The 23,240-nt window shown below is 40.5% G+C and overlaps 1 protein-coding gene across 10 annotated transcripts in view; it reads right to left on the bottom strand.

The window, feature by feature from the left end:
• Positions 1–23,240, bottom strand: part of LOC121885269 (disabled homolog 2-interacting protein-like) — a 149,135-nt gene that overhangs the window by 118,158 nt on the left and 7,737 nt on the right. For 7 of the 10 annotated variants that reach the window (XM_042394558.1, XM_042394557.1, XM_042394567.1 and 4 more), the window contains exon 3: positions 19,303–19,432. In XM_042394558.1, coding sequence (XP_042250492.1) covers positions 19,303–19,432 — 130 coding nt within the window. Of the gene's footprint in view, positions 1–14,854; positions 15,192–19,302; positions 19,433–19,957; positions 20,032–23,240 lie in introns of those variants that run through there. The other 3 variants (XM_042394560.1, XM_042394556.1, XM_042394563.1) reach the window with 3 other exon arrangements.

The raw sequence follows: 23,240 nt of genomic DNA, 5'->3' as shown, positions 1-23,240 counted from the left end.
TCAAAAACCAGGGCTTCAGCCTGCTCTGAACACTTTGTTTGCGGTGTTACCTCTACTTCCTCCTCGTGATGATGTCAGATTGTTTGCACACGCCCACAAATGGCTGCTCCATAGTCTTTGGTACTAAGGTTATTGCTCCATTGGCTGTTCAAGTTGTCTCAAACATGTACAGATGTATTTGAGAAGTTTACATATCCTCCAGAACTGCCGCTAGTCTCTTGGGGAAGCTAACCAACCAGGTTAGGCTCATCAGGAGGGGAGCCTTAAAGAGACAGGAGCTTAAACAGCTTGTTTCAGACAGAGGCTGAACTGAGGGGCTGCATAAAGAGCCAATAAAAGATAAATCAGGAGTCTTTTGAACCGCAAATCATGTAAAGATGATCCAGTGGAGCCCCAGATTATAAATACACACCTGAAAACATGCATATACATCCCCTTTAAAATCAAAATAAATGTAATAAAGAATTTACATACTATACATAGTAATTCAATTTATTCACAGCAAGATTTATAAGTAAGACCTTAATCTTAATTGTACATCTCTGTATGTGAGTGTATAGCCGTGAGCAGTAGGGGTAATTAGTTGGTTAGGAAGGGGCAAAAAAAGGAATTTAGCTACACAAAGCCTAGATTTGTGTGGCCCTAAATTCAGATTCCCAGCACTCTGTTGCCACAACAAAGATGAATAATGATAATGAATAATAATGAGTCATTTCTTAAGAAATTCTGATTCCATCTTTAAAAATGTGAATATTGTCTGGTTTCTTTCGTCTTCTATGACAGTAAACTGAATATATTTGGGCTTTTGATGATGTCACCTTGGGCTCTGGGAAACAATGATCAACATCTTTCACTATTTTCTGACATTTTATGGACCAAACAACTGAACAATGAATTGAGAAACTAACCAACAAATTAATCAATAATGAAAAATAATCGTTAGTTGCAGCCCTAATCTTAACGAACAATAAGTACTAGTGTTGACACAGAGGTTACGGCTGCACCCACAAGCCCACACATGCACTCTTGAAAGAAACAGACATGAACTAAACATTATCTCACACATTCATGGCCAGAATCCACATACACAGAGAAACCACCCCTTGTATATTACTGTGAAACATATATCAAAATCCCTTCAGTTGTCTGTGATTTATGACTCGAACAAATTACATAGCTGTTCTTCAGAGAGGAGTGGAGGGAGGGGTGAAAGAAAGCTGAAAAGAGAGTTGAGTAAACGAGGGCAGGTCCTGTTCTGCAAAAACTCTGTGAGCTACAGGAAAGTGTTTGTACGTGAGCCACGACGATTTGATGTTACAATACAGACGAGCCTGTCGTATGACAACTAAGTGCACTTGTCAGTTTCTTCATGTTGAAAGTCCAGTATGCTTTTCTATTGATCACCTTCTTGTGTCGACTTCGAATCAACAATAGTCTCTACCAACACTTTTTTTTTTTGATTTCACAATCGTTGCAAAACATCAAAACAAGTACATTCAAGACAAGCGATGTTAATCTTTCCTCAGTAGTGACGTTCTGGTTTTTTTTTTTTTTTAGGAGACAGTTTCACAATGGCTCTGTTGGCTGTCTTTCACCAAAAAGGTCACTCTTCATTAAGCACATCACAGCCCGCATTCAACACTGTGCTACATAACTGCAGGGATGAAGGGAGTGACAGACAGATAAAATACAGATCGATGTTAAAAATCTTACCAGGGGTCACGTATAAAAGTAAACTGTTGAAAAAATGAAATGCAAAAACAGTCCACGTAAGACAAAATAAAAGCTCTTGTTACTGTGTTTATCTAATAGCATTGAACAAGAGGATATCACTGGAATACACACCAGAGAGTTACAGGGGAAGGACAGGTAGAGATAACAGAGATATGCGAGTAATACCGGGATGCCATTATCTCTTTAGCCAGTGTGGCTACAGTTTTATCACAGCAGTTGATCACCAAGCAATCACTATCTATAAGGAACCGCTTCCATTTTCACTGCCTGAGAACACTTAGGTCAGCTACACCGCCTGAGCCACCGAAGATAAAGATGTAACAAAGAGTGAATGAGCTGACTCAATGACAGATTATATTAAGTTGTATTTTTTGTTATCAACCTTTATTGACGTTGCTATTCATTGTACTCACACTGTGGCCTGTGGTAAAATATTGCAATTTCTAGTGAGGTGTGAAAAATATAGTGTTGAAACATAAAGCTGATTAGCTGATACCAGTGTTTTGATAATCGCTACATCACCAGATCAGTCTTTTATCGAGCAAAAGTGCAAAAAATTCACTGATTTCAGCTTCTCAAATGAGAAGATTTGCTGTTTTTCAATAGTAAACTGAACATCTTTGAGTTTTGGGCTGTCTGTCAAACAAAACAAACATTATTTTTCACTATTTTCTCACATATCGTCGTTGAAATATTCATTAGTTGTTTAAAAAAATAACCGAAACATCATTCATTGATAATAAAAAACTCCTTAAACAAATCCTTGTCCATAAATCATCAATTATCTTATCTATCCGTACAACAGAATGTATTAGTCCAGATCACTGTTGACCTCCAGCCTCTCCTACGTCTTTCTCCTCTAATGATTCACACTGATCCTTGTCTGCTGTTCTGGTTCACTTGTCTTCCTCGCCACTGAGTCGGCCACCTTAGGAATGCCATTCCAGAAGTCGGTGCATAATTCCCGCTCAGTGTTCCCAGTAATCCCTCTTCTCCGGCTGTTCTGAGCCTACTTCCTTCCCCACGCAGCTGCTGGTCAACCCGGCTTGCTCTAATAATAGGACAACAATGCCCGCCCCACGCCCAGACACACAACACTGCACTACTGTTGCACAAAAGCTCAACATCTAAAAAAAAAACCAAAAAAGTTGTTTCGTGGAATCTGTAATATTTTAAAGTGTTTCTCAAGTTTAACACAAGTGACCTATAACGGATAACTCGCTTTATACAAAAAGGTCATAAAATTAAGATAAACTAATGTCACTACAGTTATAGACGTCCAACTCCAAGAGAGCAACTTCCTAAATTGTTGACATTCAGTACTTCTGTGTGGGTAACACACTGCAGCATGTAAACACATGTTGGTGGAGGAATGATGATGAGGTTGCACATTCAAGTGAGCTATCTGTGGTAAAGGAGTCAGAGAAGACACTGTAATCATGCAGGAGCTGATAAATGAAGACTACATACTGTTTAAGTACTTAAACACTAGCTTCTGCTTTTGCTACAGTAGGGTTGAAATGGGAATACTCCACACACACACACACACAGACACCAAATAGGTTATGAATAAGTGTCACATTCATGTTGCATGGTCCTGTCAACACACAACCACCAAAGAAAGAGAGGCATTAATCATAAGAGTCTGAGAGCGCTAGACCGACTTTTCCTTTCTCATCTTCTTCTGTCCCGCTTGTAGAAGCACAACTTAGAATCACATGTTACAGCTCTTTGTGTCTTTGAGTCTGACATTTCTTCTACAACCTCCACCACGTCCATAAAAAAAAAAGATAGTTTGCTTCTTCCTACCTCTACTTTGTGTCTTTCTCTGACAGATCAAGTGTGATAATGTTGCTTCCCTGGCACGTGAAAAAGCTTCCCTCCACACCTCCTCCTCTCCTTCAACCCCCCTCCGCCATTCCACCAAGAGAGCATTCCCAACAGAAAAACCTCACAATGTGTAACTCAGACCATAGCTTGGGTCTTTCCCCCTTACCCCCCCCCCCCACCTTTTCCTCTCACTGAAGTATTGGCCGGTGAAAAGGAGAAGGGAAAAAAAAAAAAGAGTGAGGAATGCTAGCGCTCACCTCAGACAAGGTCCCACTGCAGCAGGGAAAACAGAAAGAATATCATCCTCAATCCGCACAGAAAAACCAAAAGCAACAAGTAGTAACTCCAGAGATTCCTCCTCCTCCTCCTCCCCTCTCTCTCTCGCACTGCTGCTTCCTTGCTCTGTTCCCCCCCTCTGCCTCGCACTCATTCAGCCTGCAGTAGCTGCAGAAGACTGAGCAAGTATGCGTGTGTGTGTGAGAGTGTGTGTGTGTGTGTCTGTGTGTGGTGTGTGAGGGTGTGAGTGTATGGTCCTGTGGACTCCTGCAGGGGTATTGACTCAGGGTTCAGCCCCCCCCTCACCACCCCACCACCCAACCCCTCCTTCTCAGGCTCACAAAAAAAAAAAAAAACTCACCCACACACACACACACACACACAAACAGAGGGCAGGAGAGTATTCTCTTTGTCTTTTGTTGCTTTCTCTCACTTCCTTACTCTGTGCCTTCAAAATGTTTGTAACTCCCTGCTCTACACCCCCTTTCATATGAGAAAGCAAAAGGGACTGCGAGTGTGTGTGCGCGCACGCCGGGCTCGTGCACAGGGAATGCCGTCGTTCCTCGGCGCTCGAGGCTGAGAGGAGAAGGAGGAGGAGGAGGAGGAGGAGGAGAAGAAGGAGAAGGAGGTGGGGTTTAGACCTCGGAGAGCTGAATTCCTACCTCACGTCCAACCAATCGGAGGCCTTGTTGCGGCTGACCAAAAACCGCGGGGCCAGGCCCGGGCCTCACTACCACACTCCAGCTTTAAAGCATTAGTTGAAGTTTGCTATGCACTTAGACTACATTCTACAGCAGTGTTGTTGTCATTACTGTTTTTAGCTCGGACAATTACTTCTCTGTGTTTACGGTGGCATTTTGCTCTGCCTAATATTTCAACATTAAACATCTGATAAAAAAAATATTAGATAAAACACATTCTATGTTTATTACAATGGCAAGCCAAGGAAACTCTCTCTATAGTCATTTAAAACACACATTACTCTGTATGCTGATGGCAGAAAGTAGTTGAAATAGACTTGAAAAGAGCTAATAAGTCTCACCTAGAGCTTCCTTTCTCTATGAGGTTCATTTACTAACACAGGTAAGAGGTATGTCAGTGTAGGAAGCTGCTGTGTGGAGATGTCTGCTTGTCTCTTCCCACGTCCCTCCCTCCTTTCCTGTCAAAGAACAGTATTCTCATGTTTCTGCTGCTGTCCTTGGCCAGACATTTGTCAAGCAAGGCATTTGTCCACAGAAGTGACAGCAGACCCTCCCTCCCCCCTCCCTCCTCCTCCTCCTCTTCTTCACACCAGTTAACTTCTGGCTCCTTCAACTTCAACTTTTCCCCTTCCTCCTCCTCCTCTTTTCTTCTCACCACATCTAGTCACACTTACTGTAAGCCTTTAGGCTGTGTGTTGAGAAAATATCATGATGATCTTTCTTTGCACTGAAACTGTTAAACTGTTTGTTTTTATTCAAATTCAGCCTATTGTTATTCATCAGCACAGTTTCTTCCTTATTGTCAAAATGTGTGATTTCATGTGTCAGGAAAAAAAATAACAGGACGGCAAAAAAATCAGCTTTTATTATCAATTCATCTGCCAATTATCCTCTTGATTGATCAATTATTCATTCGGTTTATTAAATATTTAAATACATTGTGAAAAAAGCGGTGTGAACATGTGCGCATACAATATGTATGATACACAGAACACAAGGATGAATTAGTATTTACATTTATTTAAGCCTTTAATAGACCGTTTAGCTCAAATGTGTGTAGAAGGTGACTGACGTGACAAATATCGTGGTGACAGGTTTCCTTTATTGAGCTGATTCATCTATAATTAGGGTAATTATAATTATAGCAACACAGCATTAACAGAGCCAACAGGTTAGAATAAACCGATGACAGACGGCTCCGTGTTTCCTCCACTCCGCGCGTTTAGCGAGCTTCCAAAACCAAAAATGGAAACAGCCATGTTTCCAAACATATCCAGTAAATGTGAAACGATACAAATTGTTCTGGTGCAGAAGCAGCCTGTGACATTGTTGAAGATGAGATAAATATGTTGATCTATTACCTTCATGTGTTTCTTGCTTCTGAGGCATCCAGCGCTATAAACCTCTCCGGTTAAACATCTTATTGTGAGTTTAAACAGATAAGTTATTTGACACGGTTTGGCGTGTGGTTAGACCTTTTTTCTTTTGTTTAAGACTGACCAGATCACTTTCACATAGCGGGCTTAACTCAGTGTTTTTGATGAGAAGTGGAGTCACAAGCTAGCTGAGTACAGAAATAAGTAAGACGAATGGCAACAGGTATTTGCAGGTGTGTAGGGGTCTACAGTATGTTAGCTGATCTGATTAAATAATGACAGCGAATGACTAAAACTTAGCAGAGAAATACTTTGAACACAACCTCCCAGCTGCATGATATTCTTATATCACATAGCACATATTCTTGAAACGTTTTTTTAAGTGTTGTGACTTAAAAAGTGAAGCATGTGGTGGTAAAACAGTCTTCTAGAGCAAACTGAGGTTGGATCACTGAGACGAGAACGCTTGTTTAGGGCTTCAACAAACAATTACAAGTAAAAAAAAAAATGCTGAAAAAGAGGAAGTGACAGTAAAAACGGGAGAGATAGAGACCCGAAGGCTGAGGTGACATAGTGAGTGAGTACTTTGGTATGTGGGCTATAGAGTTACAGAGGGACAAAAAAGTGCAAGCCCTGAAGTCCACTTGTCCTATAGACGACTCTGACACGCCTCTCCTTTTATCTCGCTCTCTGTTTGTCTCCCTTTCCAAGTAATCCTTCACCCCCTGTCACTCTTGTTTATTTTTCTAAGTCTATCTGTGTGTGTTTATGTCTAAGGACGTGTGAAAAGTTAAGAACATGAATACTTTGTATGTAGACTATATTTAAACCAGTGTGTGTGTGTTTTGTATATGTGTTGATTTTTGTGTATGTAATGTGTACTGGATGTAAAAAATCTAATTCTCAGGGGTAAAAGTGGCGGTGTTCTTCAAAAAGATATCTATCCAGAAACAGCAGATATGTTAAGAGAACAGCAACAATGGAAAAATAGACAGGATATACAGCAGATGAAAAAAAAAAGAGAGCAGTATACCAGCAGCGAGCAGAAAGTTAAAGGACGGAAAAGATCCGGATCATCCGTGACAAACAAGAAACAAACAGTCTGTCTAATGTGCATCTATAGTATCCTAATCATCTGCACCGAGAAGTCATTCTGACTTCCCGTCCTCTGTTGAGTGCTTAAAAAAAAAAAAAAGTTCAAAATATTTGTGCTGAGGCACAATAAAGAAAATGACACTGCTCTCCTCAGAAAGCTGAGTCAGAGAAAAATTAACACATAAAACAGTCAAACTACATCAATTCAAATCAGAGTGTCTGGCTCGTGATTCGTCTCTGCAGCTGTCTCTCGCCAGTAAAAGCAGAGAGAGAGAGAGAAAAAAAAAAAAAGAAGTAATGTGTATTTCAGTTGAAGGAAGAGTTGGATATAGGACAGTCAGGAATGCCAACATCTGCCATTTTGAGGACAAAGGCACTTGTGTGCGGCACGTGGGGTCAGGCCGCTACCATGCCTACCATGCCAGCAAGTGCTTTTTGTGGAAGGATTCCAAAGGGAATTCAACTTATAAAAGGGGGCTAAAGCTGGGTCACCGTGGTGGGCCGGCGGTCTGACATGCCTATCATGCAACTGACTGGCTTGTTCACAGGTACGGCTCCAAATATGTCACACATACACACCCAAAAAGCTATCCTAATGCCACTACTACTGCTTCTACTTCACTCAGGTTGCTGTTCTGCACTTAAAACTGCGAGCAAATAGATAAAAAGCAGTAGGCTGAGGTGTTGAAATCTTGTTGCTACCTCTTTTGTGCATGTTTTCACTGATTGAACAACTGAAGTTACAATTATTTGTTGGATTGTAACAGACTGTGTCACTGATGTCTTGTCAAAACCTTACTTTGGTCTACATTTGAGAAAATCTTTCGTACAGTACACACAAGAACATGAGTTTCTGTCAGTATAACCTCACGATCACGGCTTTAGCATGACTTAAAAACATTGCAGATAGAATAGACGACACTAGAAATCAAACTTCTTAAAAGTTTTATGTTGCTGCTTTTCCAAAGCTCTTATTTAAGGCTCAAATTACAGCGTTTTCCCATCAGCGTTGGTACTGGACTAAATACCCTGGTGGATCATTGTAGATCTGTAACTGGGTAAACAACATAAACAATGAGGGAGGATAAACAAAAACGCTGATTAAAATCAGTTTATCTTGCGTTTCTAGCATCCCGATTTGATTAGAATCTCCCAGGAAAAGGCTTAAGTCTGCGAATATTCATGCTCGCTCTGACTTAACTGGTTTCCTTTCACATCCTAGTAATTATTTTCCAACTCTTTTTCTTCACCTCATTCTCTTCTCCCAGCTCTCACCCTCCCTGGCACTCTCACTGCTCAGTGTGGGACCGGCGCATTTACGTAAGATTTACAGAGACGTGAAAAGCACATTCCCAACATAAATTTGTTTGTGAGTGTGTAACAAGCTCATGGCTGTGCTGGCTCGGTTTCTGCCCCCTCGCAGTCACTTCGATTTAGACACACATAACACACTTCCAGCGGAGATACATACCACGGACACACACTGACACATGAACACGCTAGCGCCCACGCACCTCGAGCCCGCTAACGCGCTTAACATCTACGTTAACATACGGCGAAGCCACGGTTTACGTTCGTACCCGCAGTCTAATTTTCCATAAATCTCTATAGTTTTATATACTCTGCACTGCTTTTCTCTGTTTCTTGTCCTTCCCTCCCTTCATCCGTCCTCTCCCCACCCTTCTCCTCCTCCCCTTCCTTGGCAGCGCTCTGTTGACTGACAGTCTCCCATCAGGGAGGCTTTCTGACAAATGGGGCCAAATGGAGTCGTGCCACTGTTGCTGCTGGCCGCGAGTCAGCTCTCTGAGGTTATTGCTTAGCTCTGCTCTTACAGTGTTATTTATATCCACCATCACCAGACTAGTTTTAAGTGTTTGATGAACTTTTCATGTGTCATCTCCCGTGTGGACCTTACAGCTGTGGATCTTTTTGGATAGCGATCTGCTAGGTTTTATTACGCTTCTATACAGTATATTCAGGTGTGTGGGAAAATGCTGATTTTTTTTTTTTTTTTTTTTTGTACGACTGAATTCTTGCCAAGATTTCAAATTGTCACAATAAAACTGTCAAAGTGCAAGTCGAAAATCAGCTGGTCAGTAGCTATGTATGAGGTTAGAGGAGACAATAATGATGCATTTTTTATATTTGATTAATTGTTTCGGTCATTTTAAAGCAAAGATGTCAAACATTCCCCAGTTTCAGCCACTCATTTGTGAGGATTTGATAGTTTTCTTAGTCTGATATGATAGTAAATTGGACTGTTGGTTGAACAAACTGAAGAAGCCACCTTGAACTGGTCAAACCGGTCAAACACAAGCAGTTATTCAAATTACAAACTTGTTGTACTTTTAGGATTAGGGATAAAAAAATAAAATGTTTGATGCTACTGATAATCATGTAGTCTGAAAAGAGCCCGATAAAGAGAGTCTGGGAAAGAAGGAGGTAGAGAACGAGTGAGAGAAACTACACTGAAATTCTAATCTATTTGCAAATTGCTTCATTGTGGTTATGTACTATAACAGAAAAAAAAAAAAAAAACACAACATCACATTCAGAGGATTGCTACTCTGGAGACAGACATCTTTGTGGTGATTCGCCGTCTTCACAACATCCATCACAATCACACAACAGTAAATTATGAAGAAAAGCATGATGACTTCAGACTCATCTATATTTACTTTGTGTGTTTGTTTCACCACATACAAAAAAAAAAAAAAAAGTCTCAAACCGAGTCACTTGTAATCTGTGATCAGTGTGATTTGATTCGTCTTTGGAAAGGCAAACACAATTGCGGTTCCCGAGTTTTGGTTCCCAAGTGTAGGTCTTGAGGCTCCTTGGTCTCTGGGAGAATTTAGCCAAGAAGCAAACTGTATTAGAGACTCAGTTGCATTCTGAAATGTCCCAGTATACTCATTCATTCTTCTGAAACGATCACTAGGCTTTTAAAGTCACAGGACAAGCTGATCATAAAGAGACAGCTCTAAATATCAGTGTGAAAGTACCCCAAAATTCACTGAGGGTACATCAGGACCTGATTGTTCAAGCCACATTTGCACATAGTAAGGTATGCAATTATCCAAATATGTAGTGTAGTAAGAGCACGAATACGTCCTTGACCTCCATGAAGGACCACCTAGTCAAGTTTGTAGTAAATTTACCACATACAGCTCAACAAAGCTAGCAAACATAGACCAATCATGAGGTGAGTTGTCATCTTCTCTCTCTGTGTTGCTCTTCATCATCATGGCTCTTTTGTTCCCGGCGTTTCCTTTCTCATTTTGAGGTTTTTTGGTGAAGTACCATCCATTATGCAAATAGCCACAGCCAACGTGTGTGATGTTCTTTTTTTCTCTCTTCAGAAACATCCACAGTTTTCCCTACAGATAAAGTCAAATATGAACATGAAAGCAAAGTCCCATCTCAAGCAGCCACTCCGGATACGTTGAAGAATTTGAAATCCAGAGGTGAAATGCAATCGGTCTCAGACAATCTGAACGCGTGCCCTGAGAGCGACAAAGGTTTCTCTAATGAGCTTATGGTTCAGTACTGACGAGAAGGTGGGAAAACCAATGAGTAAAACATGCATAAATTAAGGTAATGCACACCACAAGACATAGCATGTTATTTAAAACTAGTCCTGACATTCTTTTCCAGCCCAACTGATCCAGTGACACTTGCCTTAACCTCTGGAGGTGCATGACAAGTGGCGTGCCTCTTTATCTTTACATGATCATTTACTGTAAATGCTGTATGTATGTAGAGCTGTATGTTGGGAGTCTTCAGAAAAAGAGTGACTATGTGGAACATTACGTTAAACCAAATGACAGCATGTGAGAGATAAAAGAATCGGCCCCAAAATAATAATTATTCATACAAATTCTACATTCTGTATCTCATTTACTACAGATGGGATGTTTATTTTGTTTAAATAAATAAAAGTCTTTACAGCAGCGATTTAAATGTACTTTCAACGGTTCCAAAAGGCAGTGGACTGACAAGCTATGGCATTTAAAACTTTTAAAGCTGCAATAATCTATATATTGAATATCAGCACTGAATAAAACAACATGTAAAGGATCACTCTTTGCCAGTCATCAGCCAATTCAGCAACTCTATGAGACATTTAGCCTCTTTTGGTGCATTGTTTTGGTTTCACAGCCTTCACATTTATTGGGCAGCTATTTCCAGCAAAAAGGTTCTGATCACCTTTACACTACCTGTCCATGACAGACAGATACAGTTAGTGACTACCTGGTGAAAAGAGTCAGATATCTGCTACATTTAAAACCTGCTTTTGTGGAGAGAGTTGGTGTGGACCAAATTCTGCAGCTAAAAATATGAGAGTGAATATTGGACTCACGTTAATGAGGTGCTAGAAACATAACTCCGAATGAATACGCTGATACATGAATACACTTCTTGGAATGTGTTTGCTGACATGCTAAAAGAATTGTTTGACATTTTGGGGAAATATGCACATTCATTGTCTCCCTGAGAGTTAAACAAGAAGATCAATACCACTCTAATGTAGCTTTATGCTTAGCATAAAGACTGGAAGCAGGGGGAAACAGCTAGCCTGGGTCTGTACAATTAAAAATGAAAGTATAAAAACAATTAAAGTTAAAAAATCTGACTAGCAGCACTTTGTTTAATCCGTACACAAACATAAATATAAAAACGACAAGCTTCACAGAGAGTTTCTTGTTGTAACTAAGCAATGTTATGTAAGCTAATCTCCCGCTAGCTCAAGTTTAACACAGATATGAGAGCGCTATTAATCTTGTCATCTAACTCTTGGCATGAAAGTGAATAAAATGATTCCACAAAATGTCAAACTACTCCTTTAACTGTGTCAGCTACTATGTTTTCCTGTTTCACAATGAAGCCCATTGACTGACTGCTTGACATTTATTTCATCCCTAACCCTCTCCTTACTATAATCATAACTCCTATCCCAGACCAGTCCAACCCCTAACCCCAAAACCGAGTCAGTGAAACGCTGAAAAAGCCTTTTAAAAGACGTTTGAACCGACCAGCATGACCTCACTTTGACAAAATGTCTTTCCACTTTAAAACTTAAGATTTATTCTCCAAAAGCTGTAAGTAAATGAACACAAACATGTTTACAACTGGACATCAGACAGACTAAACATGTCTTCATCTGCGTCTAAATCCTTTAGACAACACTCATCTGCCAAGGCTGTTCCCTCGCAGGGGCGAAGAAAGCTTTGTACACCAGAATGAACTTGACTTAACCATGAGGCCTGGCGCGAGATAGTCTTCCCTCTGTTAAAACTAGATTAAAACTTACAAGCTGACAGCCCTGTTCCTAAATTTACACACCCTGTACCACCCAGCACCGGAGTCTGACTAGATTTTAGCACATGACAACACAAGCAAGAATAAATCTTTTATTAAAAGCTGAACATTCTTCAAGACAAAAGCCCTGCAGCACTTTCACCCACAAGACCACAGTTTCATCTGGATAAAATCTGGGAATTTCAAAAGTGTAGTCAGAAACCCTAATTCACTTCAAAATGGAAAAATGAAAGAAAAGCTGCTTGTTTTGTTTTTTTTTGTGTTTTTTTTTTTTTCACAAAAGATGCTTTATAGCAAAAGAGAAGAAATCCTCAAAAGGTTTAATCCCCCTGTCTAATGAAAGTTCTGTCTGACACAAGTACAAACACACACACACACTCGCAAAAAAAAAAAAAAAAAAAAAAAAAATGTCCCTGTGTTTTCTCCTCCAGTACATGAGCAGGCATTCAACCTTTCCTCAACTAGGACAAAAACACGCAGACCTATTTACATGTCAATGAAGGCCATGGATAAGGACTTTTTTTATGCCTCTCCCTTTTTACTTCCTCCCTCGAACTTCCTCTCATCTCTGTGAGCTTCTATGAACTAGTAGATGTTCTCATTTGAACGCATGATAAAGGGATGGGCTCTTGTAAAAAAAAAAAGAAAATACTTTCGGTTTAGGTTTTAATTGGATTCTCAGTTGATTCCTGACAAAACTAGTGGGTGCACACTCCAGACTTGTGTAATAAAACAGAATATTATAGGCATCGATATGCTTATTGGGATAATAACATTGACAAAATGCTATTATTTGAGTGCTTCAAGTGTCCAGCATCAGTGATCCTCTGCTTTCTGTGGATAGAAACAGGACATAGCTATCATTTACAGTGCCTGTGCTACCATAGTCAGCTAGATGCAGATCAGCACCTACTTCATATGCAAAATACACAAAGCAATGTGTAATATATGATAAAAACATGCATATAGAAATGCATCTCTACCACCAGCTATTCTGCTCTTAGATTTGTTCCGAATAACAGCGATGATGTCTGTGTATATGCATCTGTTTGTGTGAGAGAGAGTGAAAATTGATGCCTGCCAGGCTTAGGAAGCATGAACTCTTCCTGAGGGCTTGCAAGCCTGAGGTGAGAGTGTAATGGGAAGATATCAGATTGTTGCCTTTTCTGCTCTCACTTTTCTATTTATATTGAACCTCAGTAGGGATCTTCAGAGGCTGCGTGCAATCGGGAAAGACTGTCTGCTTGGTTTGAGTATGAAGTTTGCGTGGAGTGATCATTCTATGCTGGGAGACTTTTACTGTGAAGGTGAGAATAAAAGCTCAGTGTTCTCACTTATTTCGGTTAGATTATTAACAGAGGGGTTTTTTCCTGCGTCTCAGGAGATGGATAAAAACGGTGAAGTTTTGTTTTTACCAAGTTTTCTTTCCCTTTTCTTTGTCTCTCCTTCTCTGTCATGGCAGACGGCCCAGCGCATAAAGCAATGTGGCTTAGACGCTGGCGAGGAGAAACTACGGTCTCTTGGAAATATGTTCTCTGTTGACTCATTCTGTTAACCACATTCTTCATCAGCAGCAGCACAGCATAGTCCTTCCCGTCAGCCATGAAGACAAAACATCGTCTTTTCTGGCCCAGTTAATAATACACCATTTTTTTTTCTGCCTTTTAACTATCTAGTTTAGGCTATAACATTTGGAGCAGTGGAGAAAAAAAAAAAAAAAAGCCAGCGGAAAATGAAGGGGAAGAGAAAGAGTGAGCACTCTCACTGGCCTACAGTGCAGTCTACATCCCCCTGGATTTATTTGTGTACATAACTCTTTTCTCTTTTCTGTCTCTCCCCTTCTCTTTCCCTCTGTCTCCCACTTTCATTCTTTCGTGCTGCTCTGTGTCTCTCACACAAACACCCACATGCGGCAACCACTACACAGCATTACAAATAGAAGGATTCACATAACCATCAAATTATCTTTTTTTTTTCTTTCTTCTTTTTTTAAACAGAAATGGTACACCCACGGCCGTCACATATGCCACAGTTAATTATTCCATTCAAAGAGCGAGAAAAGAGCTTCCTGTTCTACAAAGCTTCCACCGACACAGCCAAAAAAAAAAAAGTGAAGACCAGGCGAATCCCGGAGAGGTAACACAGCATCAACATCATTCCACGTACGGTTTTGAACTTTCTTAGCTACGTCGAAGCCAAAAAACTCTATAACCCGGTTATAGTAAGGATGAAAATTCAGCACTCTTTAGCAGGATGTTGATTTCATCACATTGACATGTAACACCCCTCACTCCTTGACCCCCCTAACCCAACAGAACAGACTGAAGTCCTATTCATCTGACCACAGAGGCCCTAGTCAACAGCTTAAGAGCCAAACGGAGAGCATAGTTGTAGTAGCGAGCTAACAGGAAAACCATGTGACCTAACTCTCTTGTTCGCCAACATGCTCTTCAACTTTTTCCACAGTATCACTCTCCTTTCTCATCTTTTCCTCCCTACAAAAAAAAAAAAAATCTCACTCACCATGCTGTGCCTCTGGATGGGTGCTGGTGTCGGGGTCCATGTTAAATTCACAGTGTGATGAGCGCCCGGATCAACACGCCCATATCCTGAGGCAAAGTTGACTCTGTGACTGAACTGCAATATTGAAACTACTTCTACAACCGCCTGTTTTTATCTCCTCCGTCGCTTTTTTCCGCCGCCGATGTCGTCTCTCTTCTCTCTCTCTTGCTGTTCTCTCTCTCTCTCTCTCTCCAGTCAGAGCTGCTGCTGGCTCTGGTCTGGCCCCTGCAGCCTGCCAGCTCAGCTCAGGCTTCTACCGCTGTGTTACATCTGTCTGACTGAGCCTCTCTCTGGAGAGTGGGGAAAGAGAGAGAGCGAGAGAGAGAGTATAGCGGAGCACTGAATGGGAGGGAGGAGAGAGAGAGAGAGAGAGAGACGGACAGAGAGAAAGAGAGAGAGAGAGAGAAGCAGTTTCCATGTTGTGGCGGTGGAGAGGGAGAGAGAGAGAGAGAGAGATATGGGTGGAGGAGGTTGTGGCGGTGCTATGGCTGAATGTTTCCACTTTGATCAATTTTACACTCTCAGCATATTTTTTTTTTTTTCCCCCCATCATAAAGAGATGAGATTAGTCTGGAAAGTTGATGTTTTCAGTTTTGAAAATTGCCAGAAGAATTGAGGAAACTTATCTAGCGCTGCTGCCTGGATGAAAATGAGTGTTAACAATGAGTGCGGCTGTCACAGTGCTGGTTTTAAATGGCACATGCCGCTTATTCTTGACTTGAATGGACAGCTTGTGTGGAAAGTTAATGAAATACCATATGTACCGACAACATGGCGAAACGACACGACAACTAGTATGCGTTTAACGTAGCTCGTTGTGGCTGGATCCCAATGAAAAAGGTATTATAAACACTTGAGAGCTGTGAAAAGTTCAGTAATTTTACAACTCCATCCTCCACAGCAACTCCCTGTTACTGCTTCATTATCAACTGACGGGGGGATACCATACCTCAATTGCCACCTGCACTCCATTAAAGTGCCCTCCTCCCCTTCCCCCCTTTCAACCACTGAACACAGCCAAATGGAGCCCAGCCAACATTTACTTTGAAAAACATTTTATCACAACTATCTAAGGTCTTTCATAAGATACATCTCTGCGTATCTGAGATGTTTTGAGTTCAAGACATTGATAAGAGAAAAAAAACTCCATTATTTAGTGGTGTGCTGGCTGCAGCCACTGGCACGAAATCAACAAATAGCATTCAGGCTAATGATAGCTAATTGTAATTATAAACTCTAAGGAGAGAGATGGAGGAAAGCTTCATTAAATTAAACATCACAGGGAATGCTAAGATACCTATAACACATATGAGACAGTATTTGGGCCACAAGGTATGTAAAAAATCATTCTTTCATCATCCAGCCTTTGGTCAGTCATCCAGTATTTAATCCTATCTAAAGTGTTACAGCCTCAGTGAAAATATTTATGGAGAAGTTAAAAACTAGAAAATAGGGCAGCGTATGCCCCAGTATCTTTAAAGAACCAAGAGTTCAGAACTTTTCCGAAAACTGCAACCAGAAAAACAAACTTTTTACCTCAGTAAAATTAAGTTTAGTTGTTCTGGTGGGAGCATAACAGCGCTCTCCGTCTCTCTCTCTCGCGCGCGTTTGTGCCAAAACCTCGACGGGTTCAAAAGAACAGAGGAGGCAGCCGCTCGCTATTCAGTCGGAGGATGAGATGAGATGAGAGCGCTCTCTGATTTGTTGTGGATTCCTATTCATCTTAGCGTAGTTTTTATTCATCACGCTGCTTGTTTAGTGCCTGTGCCACGCAAGGACAAGAGCAGGTGGGGCCGATGCATAATTTAGTAAAACATAGACTAGAGTGTTTGTAGTGGTGTGATTATTTGAAAGCCGTACAGGTGCACACACAAACAAACACACACACACGTGCACAAATGCAACTTTCATAGGTTAGACACAGAAAAGGGGACTGAAGCATGATTTCCTGTTTGCTTTTCAGGGATAAAATGACCAACAGCCCTTCTGTCAATATGATATTCAAAGAGGCAGAAACCTGTTTTTGTTCATGAGAAATATTCATTTACCAATAATCACATTAAGTGAGTTTTAATGAAGCTCTAGCAGTAGAATTGATGAATTTACATAAAGTTAAGATAAGATTGTTTTTGCCTCTGGTGTTTCTGTGTTCACTCAATGCTGCTTCTGATTTGTAATTGTTATTTTTCATCGTTGGTGACCGCTGGATTCAAATCTAAATGCCACTGCAGTCAGGTGATTAAAGTAAAAAGTTTGCTGTGAAATATAAATTTGACAGAATACCTCAAAAGGTGACAAAACGGCTTGAAATTTGTGTTTAAACGGCTGACATAATAACAGCCACGACCGTAATATATTAATATATTGTAATATATTCTAGCTTGACTATGGAAATCTGAATCAGCAGCTCAGAAATTATCTTACATAATCATCGTGGAAAAGTTTCAGAATGTCACTGGCAGAGTTGCAAAGGTACCCTGTAATTAGTGATCTAGCTGGCAGACTGTGTTTATTCTTTTAGCCTCTGTCTCCTCTCAGATAAACAAAAATCAACCTAATCATACAGATCCAGTATGATGTTTTCTCATCATCATCATCATCTCATCACTTGTATCGGTGAATATAAATCGCAAAAAAGGGGATGCACGTATGTCAAAACTCTCCCCCTGCTTTTTGATGTTGTATATATGTGTGATTTAGTTCTGCAGCCCTTGTATTATTCTAAAGGCGAATATGTGCTATGCAGAGAATGCTGGGTAAACAGCCATAACTTTGAAGAGACAGAAGGACGTCTCTGCTTGTCTCATTATACCCTCATCATACCATCGACGAGAAAGAAACTTCACTCGGGAGATAAAGAGTGTGAGAGAAGGAGACAAGTGTCCAAAACAAAGCACAAGAAAGAAGAAAACTGGAGGCCTGCCAGGCGTTTGAGCTGCACATACAGAGTAAAATGAAAAAAAAAAAAAGGGAAAGAAGGGTGTGTCGAGAAACATCTAACACATAATAATGCTGTAACTAAAAGAACAAACCTGAGGAATAAATACATTTCTTTATGTTAACTAAGGGATAAAGGATTTGTAAAAGTTTCAAAGAGCCACTTCTACTCTTGTTGTTAACAGAGAATTAAATGGCTCCCTCTACTGATCAAGGTGTGGTAAACCTGCAGATATCACTGTATAACAATCCAGCCCCAGATTCACTGACTCACTTATTATTTATTCAGACGGATGTGGAAAAACTGTGTGACAATTCCCGAGCATAGAGTGTCAGCAAAAAGCACAATACTGTTCCCAGCACTACAACCACAATAGTAAACACACAAGAATCTCGGTTGAAATTGCTTACACAACACTGCCGAACAGAGTATTATACAGTCTTTGTGCTGTCCAGTAACACTGTCACAGGGATATAGAGGGTAACATCACCTCAGGGAATTACTAAACTTAATAAAACCTAAACTTAATGTACTGTACAGAATACAGGGTGTAAATAAAATAATGTAATGACATCATGAAAAAGCACTTAAACTAATTAACCGCTGAACTCACTGATTTAAAGGTGGGTCATATTAGGTTACATGCCAGCTAACAACCCAGCAACAGCAACTGAGGGCTACAGATGCTTTAATGCCAAACCTGAGCGCCACCTAGTGTCGTATTTCCGCTACTCCTGTGTGTTCATCCTCATAAAAAACACATCCACAGACTCCACCGGTTTGAGCAGCTCCAGTCCTTGTAGTGGCACATCCAGGAAGTGATGGTATTACACTGTCAACGGAAGTGTCACGTTACACCTTGCACGTTTTGTGCAATGTGACGATTTATGTGCAGGTGACACATTGTGTAGTTTGGATACACAAAACATTTTTTCAGTGGTTGTCTTGAGTAGTACTGTGCGGTACAATGAAGCTGCAAGCTCTCCATCTAGTGGATATGAGGTAGAAAAAAAAAAAAAAGTCTCAGCAATTTTTAAACACTCAGCCAGGCATGTGAGCAATGCAAGGCTTACAAGCAGATATAAGTGTTGTGGTTGTATCACTGAGGAGCAGAAAGAGGTGCTTCTCTTAAGACATGTTGCCTGTTTGACCTTTGCACAGCACGACTATCTGCATATGAGAGCTTCTGTTTGACTTTAAGTCATTATTTAGTGGCATTGGACAGAAGATTGTAAACCAGAGCTAAGCCAGAAAAACTCCTTAGTCTCCACAGTCATTAATTATATTATATGTATAACCATGTTGAACAAGTGTTTAATATTTGATTTCTAGGTTATTAGTCATTCTAATTTAATTAAATGGCTTCAAGAAAGCAATTCAAGTATTTCCAGTGTAGGAGAGAGTGTGTGTGTGTGTGTGTGTGTGTGTGTGTGTCTTGATTACTGCAGAGGTGTGTCCTCAGGCTACTCACCGCTCTCAGTGGACAGCTGGCTGTGGAACTCTGGAAACTGGGTTTCCACTGGAACGCTTATGGTGCGTCGCAGAAGATGGACCTTGCATGACGCAGAGCGCCTCTCCTGCAAAAACAAGGAACGCATCCGCTGAGAAAGAAAGAGAAAAAGTGGAGACAGAAACACAGAGCGAGAAATTCAAGACAGATAAAAAGGGCTGAATAAACGGATCGAACGGCACAGATACAGAGTAGGCACACGGTGTTTGTAGCGTAAAGAAGAGGAATGAAAGCTAACGGGAAGAAAAATGGTGCCTGTAAGAAATGTATGAAAAGCACATACAATAGTCACTGAGGCTCCTTATCTATGTTGTTGTGGTTATTATGGTCACCGTGTTTAATGCTGTGTCAGGCCAACAAGGCACAATAGGCTGTTGAGCTCCTGATAAATGAGGAGTCATTGGATAAAACAGAACAGGCATTAGCAGCGCATCAGTCTATGTCAGCCCATATCTTCCTATAGCTTGCATACCAAATGTTTGGCTCTGAAAGATTAAATAGACAAAGAAAAGAGGATGACCATGGTGAGAAAGTGGTGAGTCAAAAGAGAAAAGGGGGGAAAAGGGCCTGCTGTCCTCCAAGAGGAGTGATAATGGCTTATCAAACATCCTCACACCTCTCAACTCAATGCAGCACTTTGTCTCCTTTTCTCTGTCCCTCTCTTTCTGTGTCCGTCTGTTTATCTCCCCGTCTCTCTCTCTTTCTCTCTCCAATCCTCTCTGCAGGTCACCTCTTTACTCGCCTCCGGAGACTCGAGTTTAAGAACAGCTCTCACTGACACCGTCTGTGACGTAAAGACAATTTCTTGTGATCTGAGCCGTAATGACTAAGCAATATGAGCTGTAATTTGAGTCTCACTACTCACTGCAACAATTTGTAGTGTCTGGGATTTATGGAACAGTACTGTAAGGGACAGGGTCTTGGGCAGGGAGTGGAGTATAATTTGTGGCTTTGTTATAATAATTAATCATTTAATAACCCATTAATTCACACACTTGCAGTATTCAATTATTCATTTGTCATACTCAGTGAATTAGTGGTAATTTATTGGACGGGTGGGTATAACCTACACTTAGATGTCTAAAATATTAATGGAGAGAAGGAAGAATATTTAAAAAAAAAAAAAAAAAAAAAAAGGTACAGTCACTAATTAAAAGTAATCATTTTAGTAAATGTGTACTTATGTTGCTCATCACTGGTCTTAATCTGAAATAAATCATTCCAGTCTGCCAGTTTTAAGTTAAAGCAGCCTGTATTTTAGCATATTTCACTGCACTTTGTTAACTGATGTTAGGCTTGTGACAGTAAGGCCAACTATGATCCAGTGAATGAAAAGTACACTGAATGAATCTGGAATTACAGAAATGCATGATGACGAATGGTTATCATCCACTGCTAAAGAACTTATTTGCAGGAGCTCTTGAGTGAGGTAGAAGCTGCTCAGGGAACGACCATTTTACTGCACATTCACTGGGTGACCATGTGGTGCCACTGTATGTATAAGAAGTGTTTCCGTCTTAGTGCAGGAAACAGTCTCTGGATAATGGGTAAACATGTTTAAAATACAGCATTCTGATAAGATACTCTCTAATTGTCATTGAAAGGGTTAACTGAGGAAAAACACTACAAATGGTAAACAGTGACGTATCTCTTACGTCTCTTTTAATTCAGTTAAGATAACTGCTTTTACCATGCGTGTAAGCACTGATTCTAATTACAACAGAAACGCAAACTGTACAGCCTGCTTGAATGAAGACTTTATTGAAACACTGGTGCAGCCACTTTAAGTATCCTCATATTCAGCAGGAACTTTTGACTGTTGACTCTAGCATAAACAAAACTAGGTCAAAACCTAGTATATATGACTGGACTGTGTATGAAACACTTGGGGGGGGGGGCTTTTAATTTGAAACAACAGTTACAGGAAGTGGCGACACGTGGCAACCGAGCCCCCCAGGAAACGCACCAGGCTTTGACCGAAACCAATTCGACATAGTTCGACTCCTGAGTACAAACTTCCGAGGACGGGAGGATGCAGTACTATCATTCTGCAATTATAACAGCAGCGTACTTGCTGACAGCAGCAGCTCAGCTTCAACACAACTACCTGACTGTACTGTGACAAAATCATCTCAAAGCTCAACAAACAGCTCACAAAAAATAACCTCATTGACAGAGATGCAGTTATTCAGTCTATAATGTAGCTATAATAAAAATCCAAACTGTTCTGTAGCTTAATAAAATAAGATGGAATTTAATATAGACTGATCTGTTCATTTTAATACAGTTATATTTATTGAAATGTGATGATATCTGTACATATAGAGCCCCAGAGGCAGAGCTTCACTTTACATTCAAACTAATGTGGCAGCTACAATTGTTAGATTTCATCTGTTAGACCAACATTTTTCTTCCAAAAGGAATTATATCATATATCAAAATGACATTAGAGCCAGCAGTATATTACCAAAGAGTCGCACAGATCGGTTCATCAGATCATGTTCTCCCCAGGATGACGACCGACGTTGACCAGCTGGTCTGACCCGGCCAGGGGATCCTCACATCTCCAAAATCGTCGGACCAATTTTGCAAATAGGCATTATTTGGATAAATTGATAACATATTGGGAATCTAAATGAAATATTAAAACCTAATAAAGTGACATATTAACAATCCTACAGTGAAAATTACAACAGCCTGGCTTAAAATCTCCACCATCACTGCTGGTTGGTGTGAAATGCATTCTGGGTTACTTAGTTGTCCAAAGCTCTGGCCACATTCAGCCGACCAATGGTGTAACTTCATCACTCAGTCACTCAGTCAGTCAGACACAGTTGCGTTTATAGGTCCGGCCCTGCTGTTGCTGTCCAGCCAAAAGACTAATTTGTGTCTAATCATTAGTACAGCTTTTAAAATATAGATGAGAGCGAGAAATAAATTAACCTTGATCACTACTTTTACACACAGTGGTCTTTGTGGGCCCGAGGAACGATCGAAGGATTCCCAACAAGCTGAAGGTGAAAATGAGAAAAGTCTAAACCCCTCCGGTATCACACTCTTCTTTCAGTTTTATTACCTTCATATTGAACCCCTCAAGAAATGTGACTCACTTGCTGAATGTTGAGATTGTTATCTCCTTGCGTGCAGTTTTGCATTCACTCCCTGTACTCCTCCCTTTTGTCTGTCTTTGTGTTTGTAGAAGCATCATTTGTCTTACGAATAGGGAAGTGTCACGTTGGCTGTACAAATGGCCGAGGGCCAAACCGCCTCCGGCAAACAGAGCCACGATCATTTATTAATTACACATACTATTGACAAATAACAATAAAAGCATCAGCTCTTTTTAGTGATACTGCTCCAATTCTGTTTTCTCATTGTCTCAGAGTACAAGATAACCATGAGTGTAAGGAGGAAAAATAGAAACCGGCATGGATGGAGAAAAAGGGAGAGTAAAAGAAAACAAACAAAAAAACCCAAACAAACAAAAAGTCAAGATATTAAAAGAGAATAATACAAAAAGGGATAACAGAAAAGCTGAAACAAGTTAGTTTCCCTGAGGCAAAAACTCCTTCACAGCCATCAATCAATCAAAGCATTTGTACAGGCATTCTGAAAGTCTTCTCTTTCTCTCCTTTTCAAACTTTATAGTTTTGTTGACTCTGGCTTTTGCTCACGGTGGCAATGAATGGAGGATCTCAATGTTTGTAAGCTAATTATAAAGCTTGCAGTTGGCTGACTTAGTATAGTATAAAGACTGGAAACAAACAGCTAGCCCGTCTCTGTCCAAATGTAACAATATCTGCCAACCAGCACCTCTAGAGTGCACTATTTAACACATTATATCTTGTTTGTTCAACTTATACAAAAACCAAAGTGTATAATAACAAATCGCCATTTAA

Source organism: Thunnus maccoyii, chromosome 19 (genome assembly GCF_910596095.1).
Source record: "Thunnus maccoyii chromosome 19, fThuMac1.1, whole genome shotgun sequence".
Classification (NCBI taxonomy): Eukaryota; Metazoa; Chordata; class Actinopteri; order Scombriformes; family Scombridae; genus Thunnus; species Thunnus maccoyii.
Note: the sequence above shows the minus strand (reverse complement) of the source record. Positions and strands in the feature narration are given on the sequence as shown.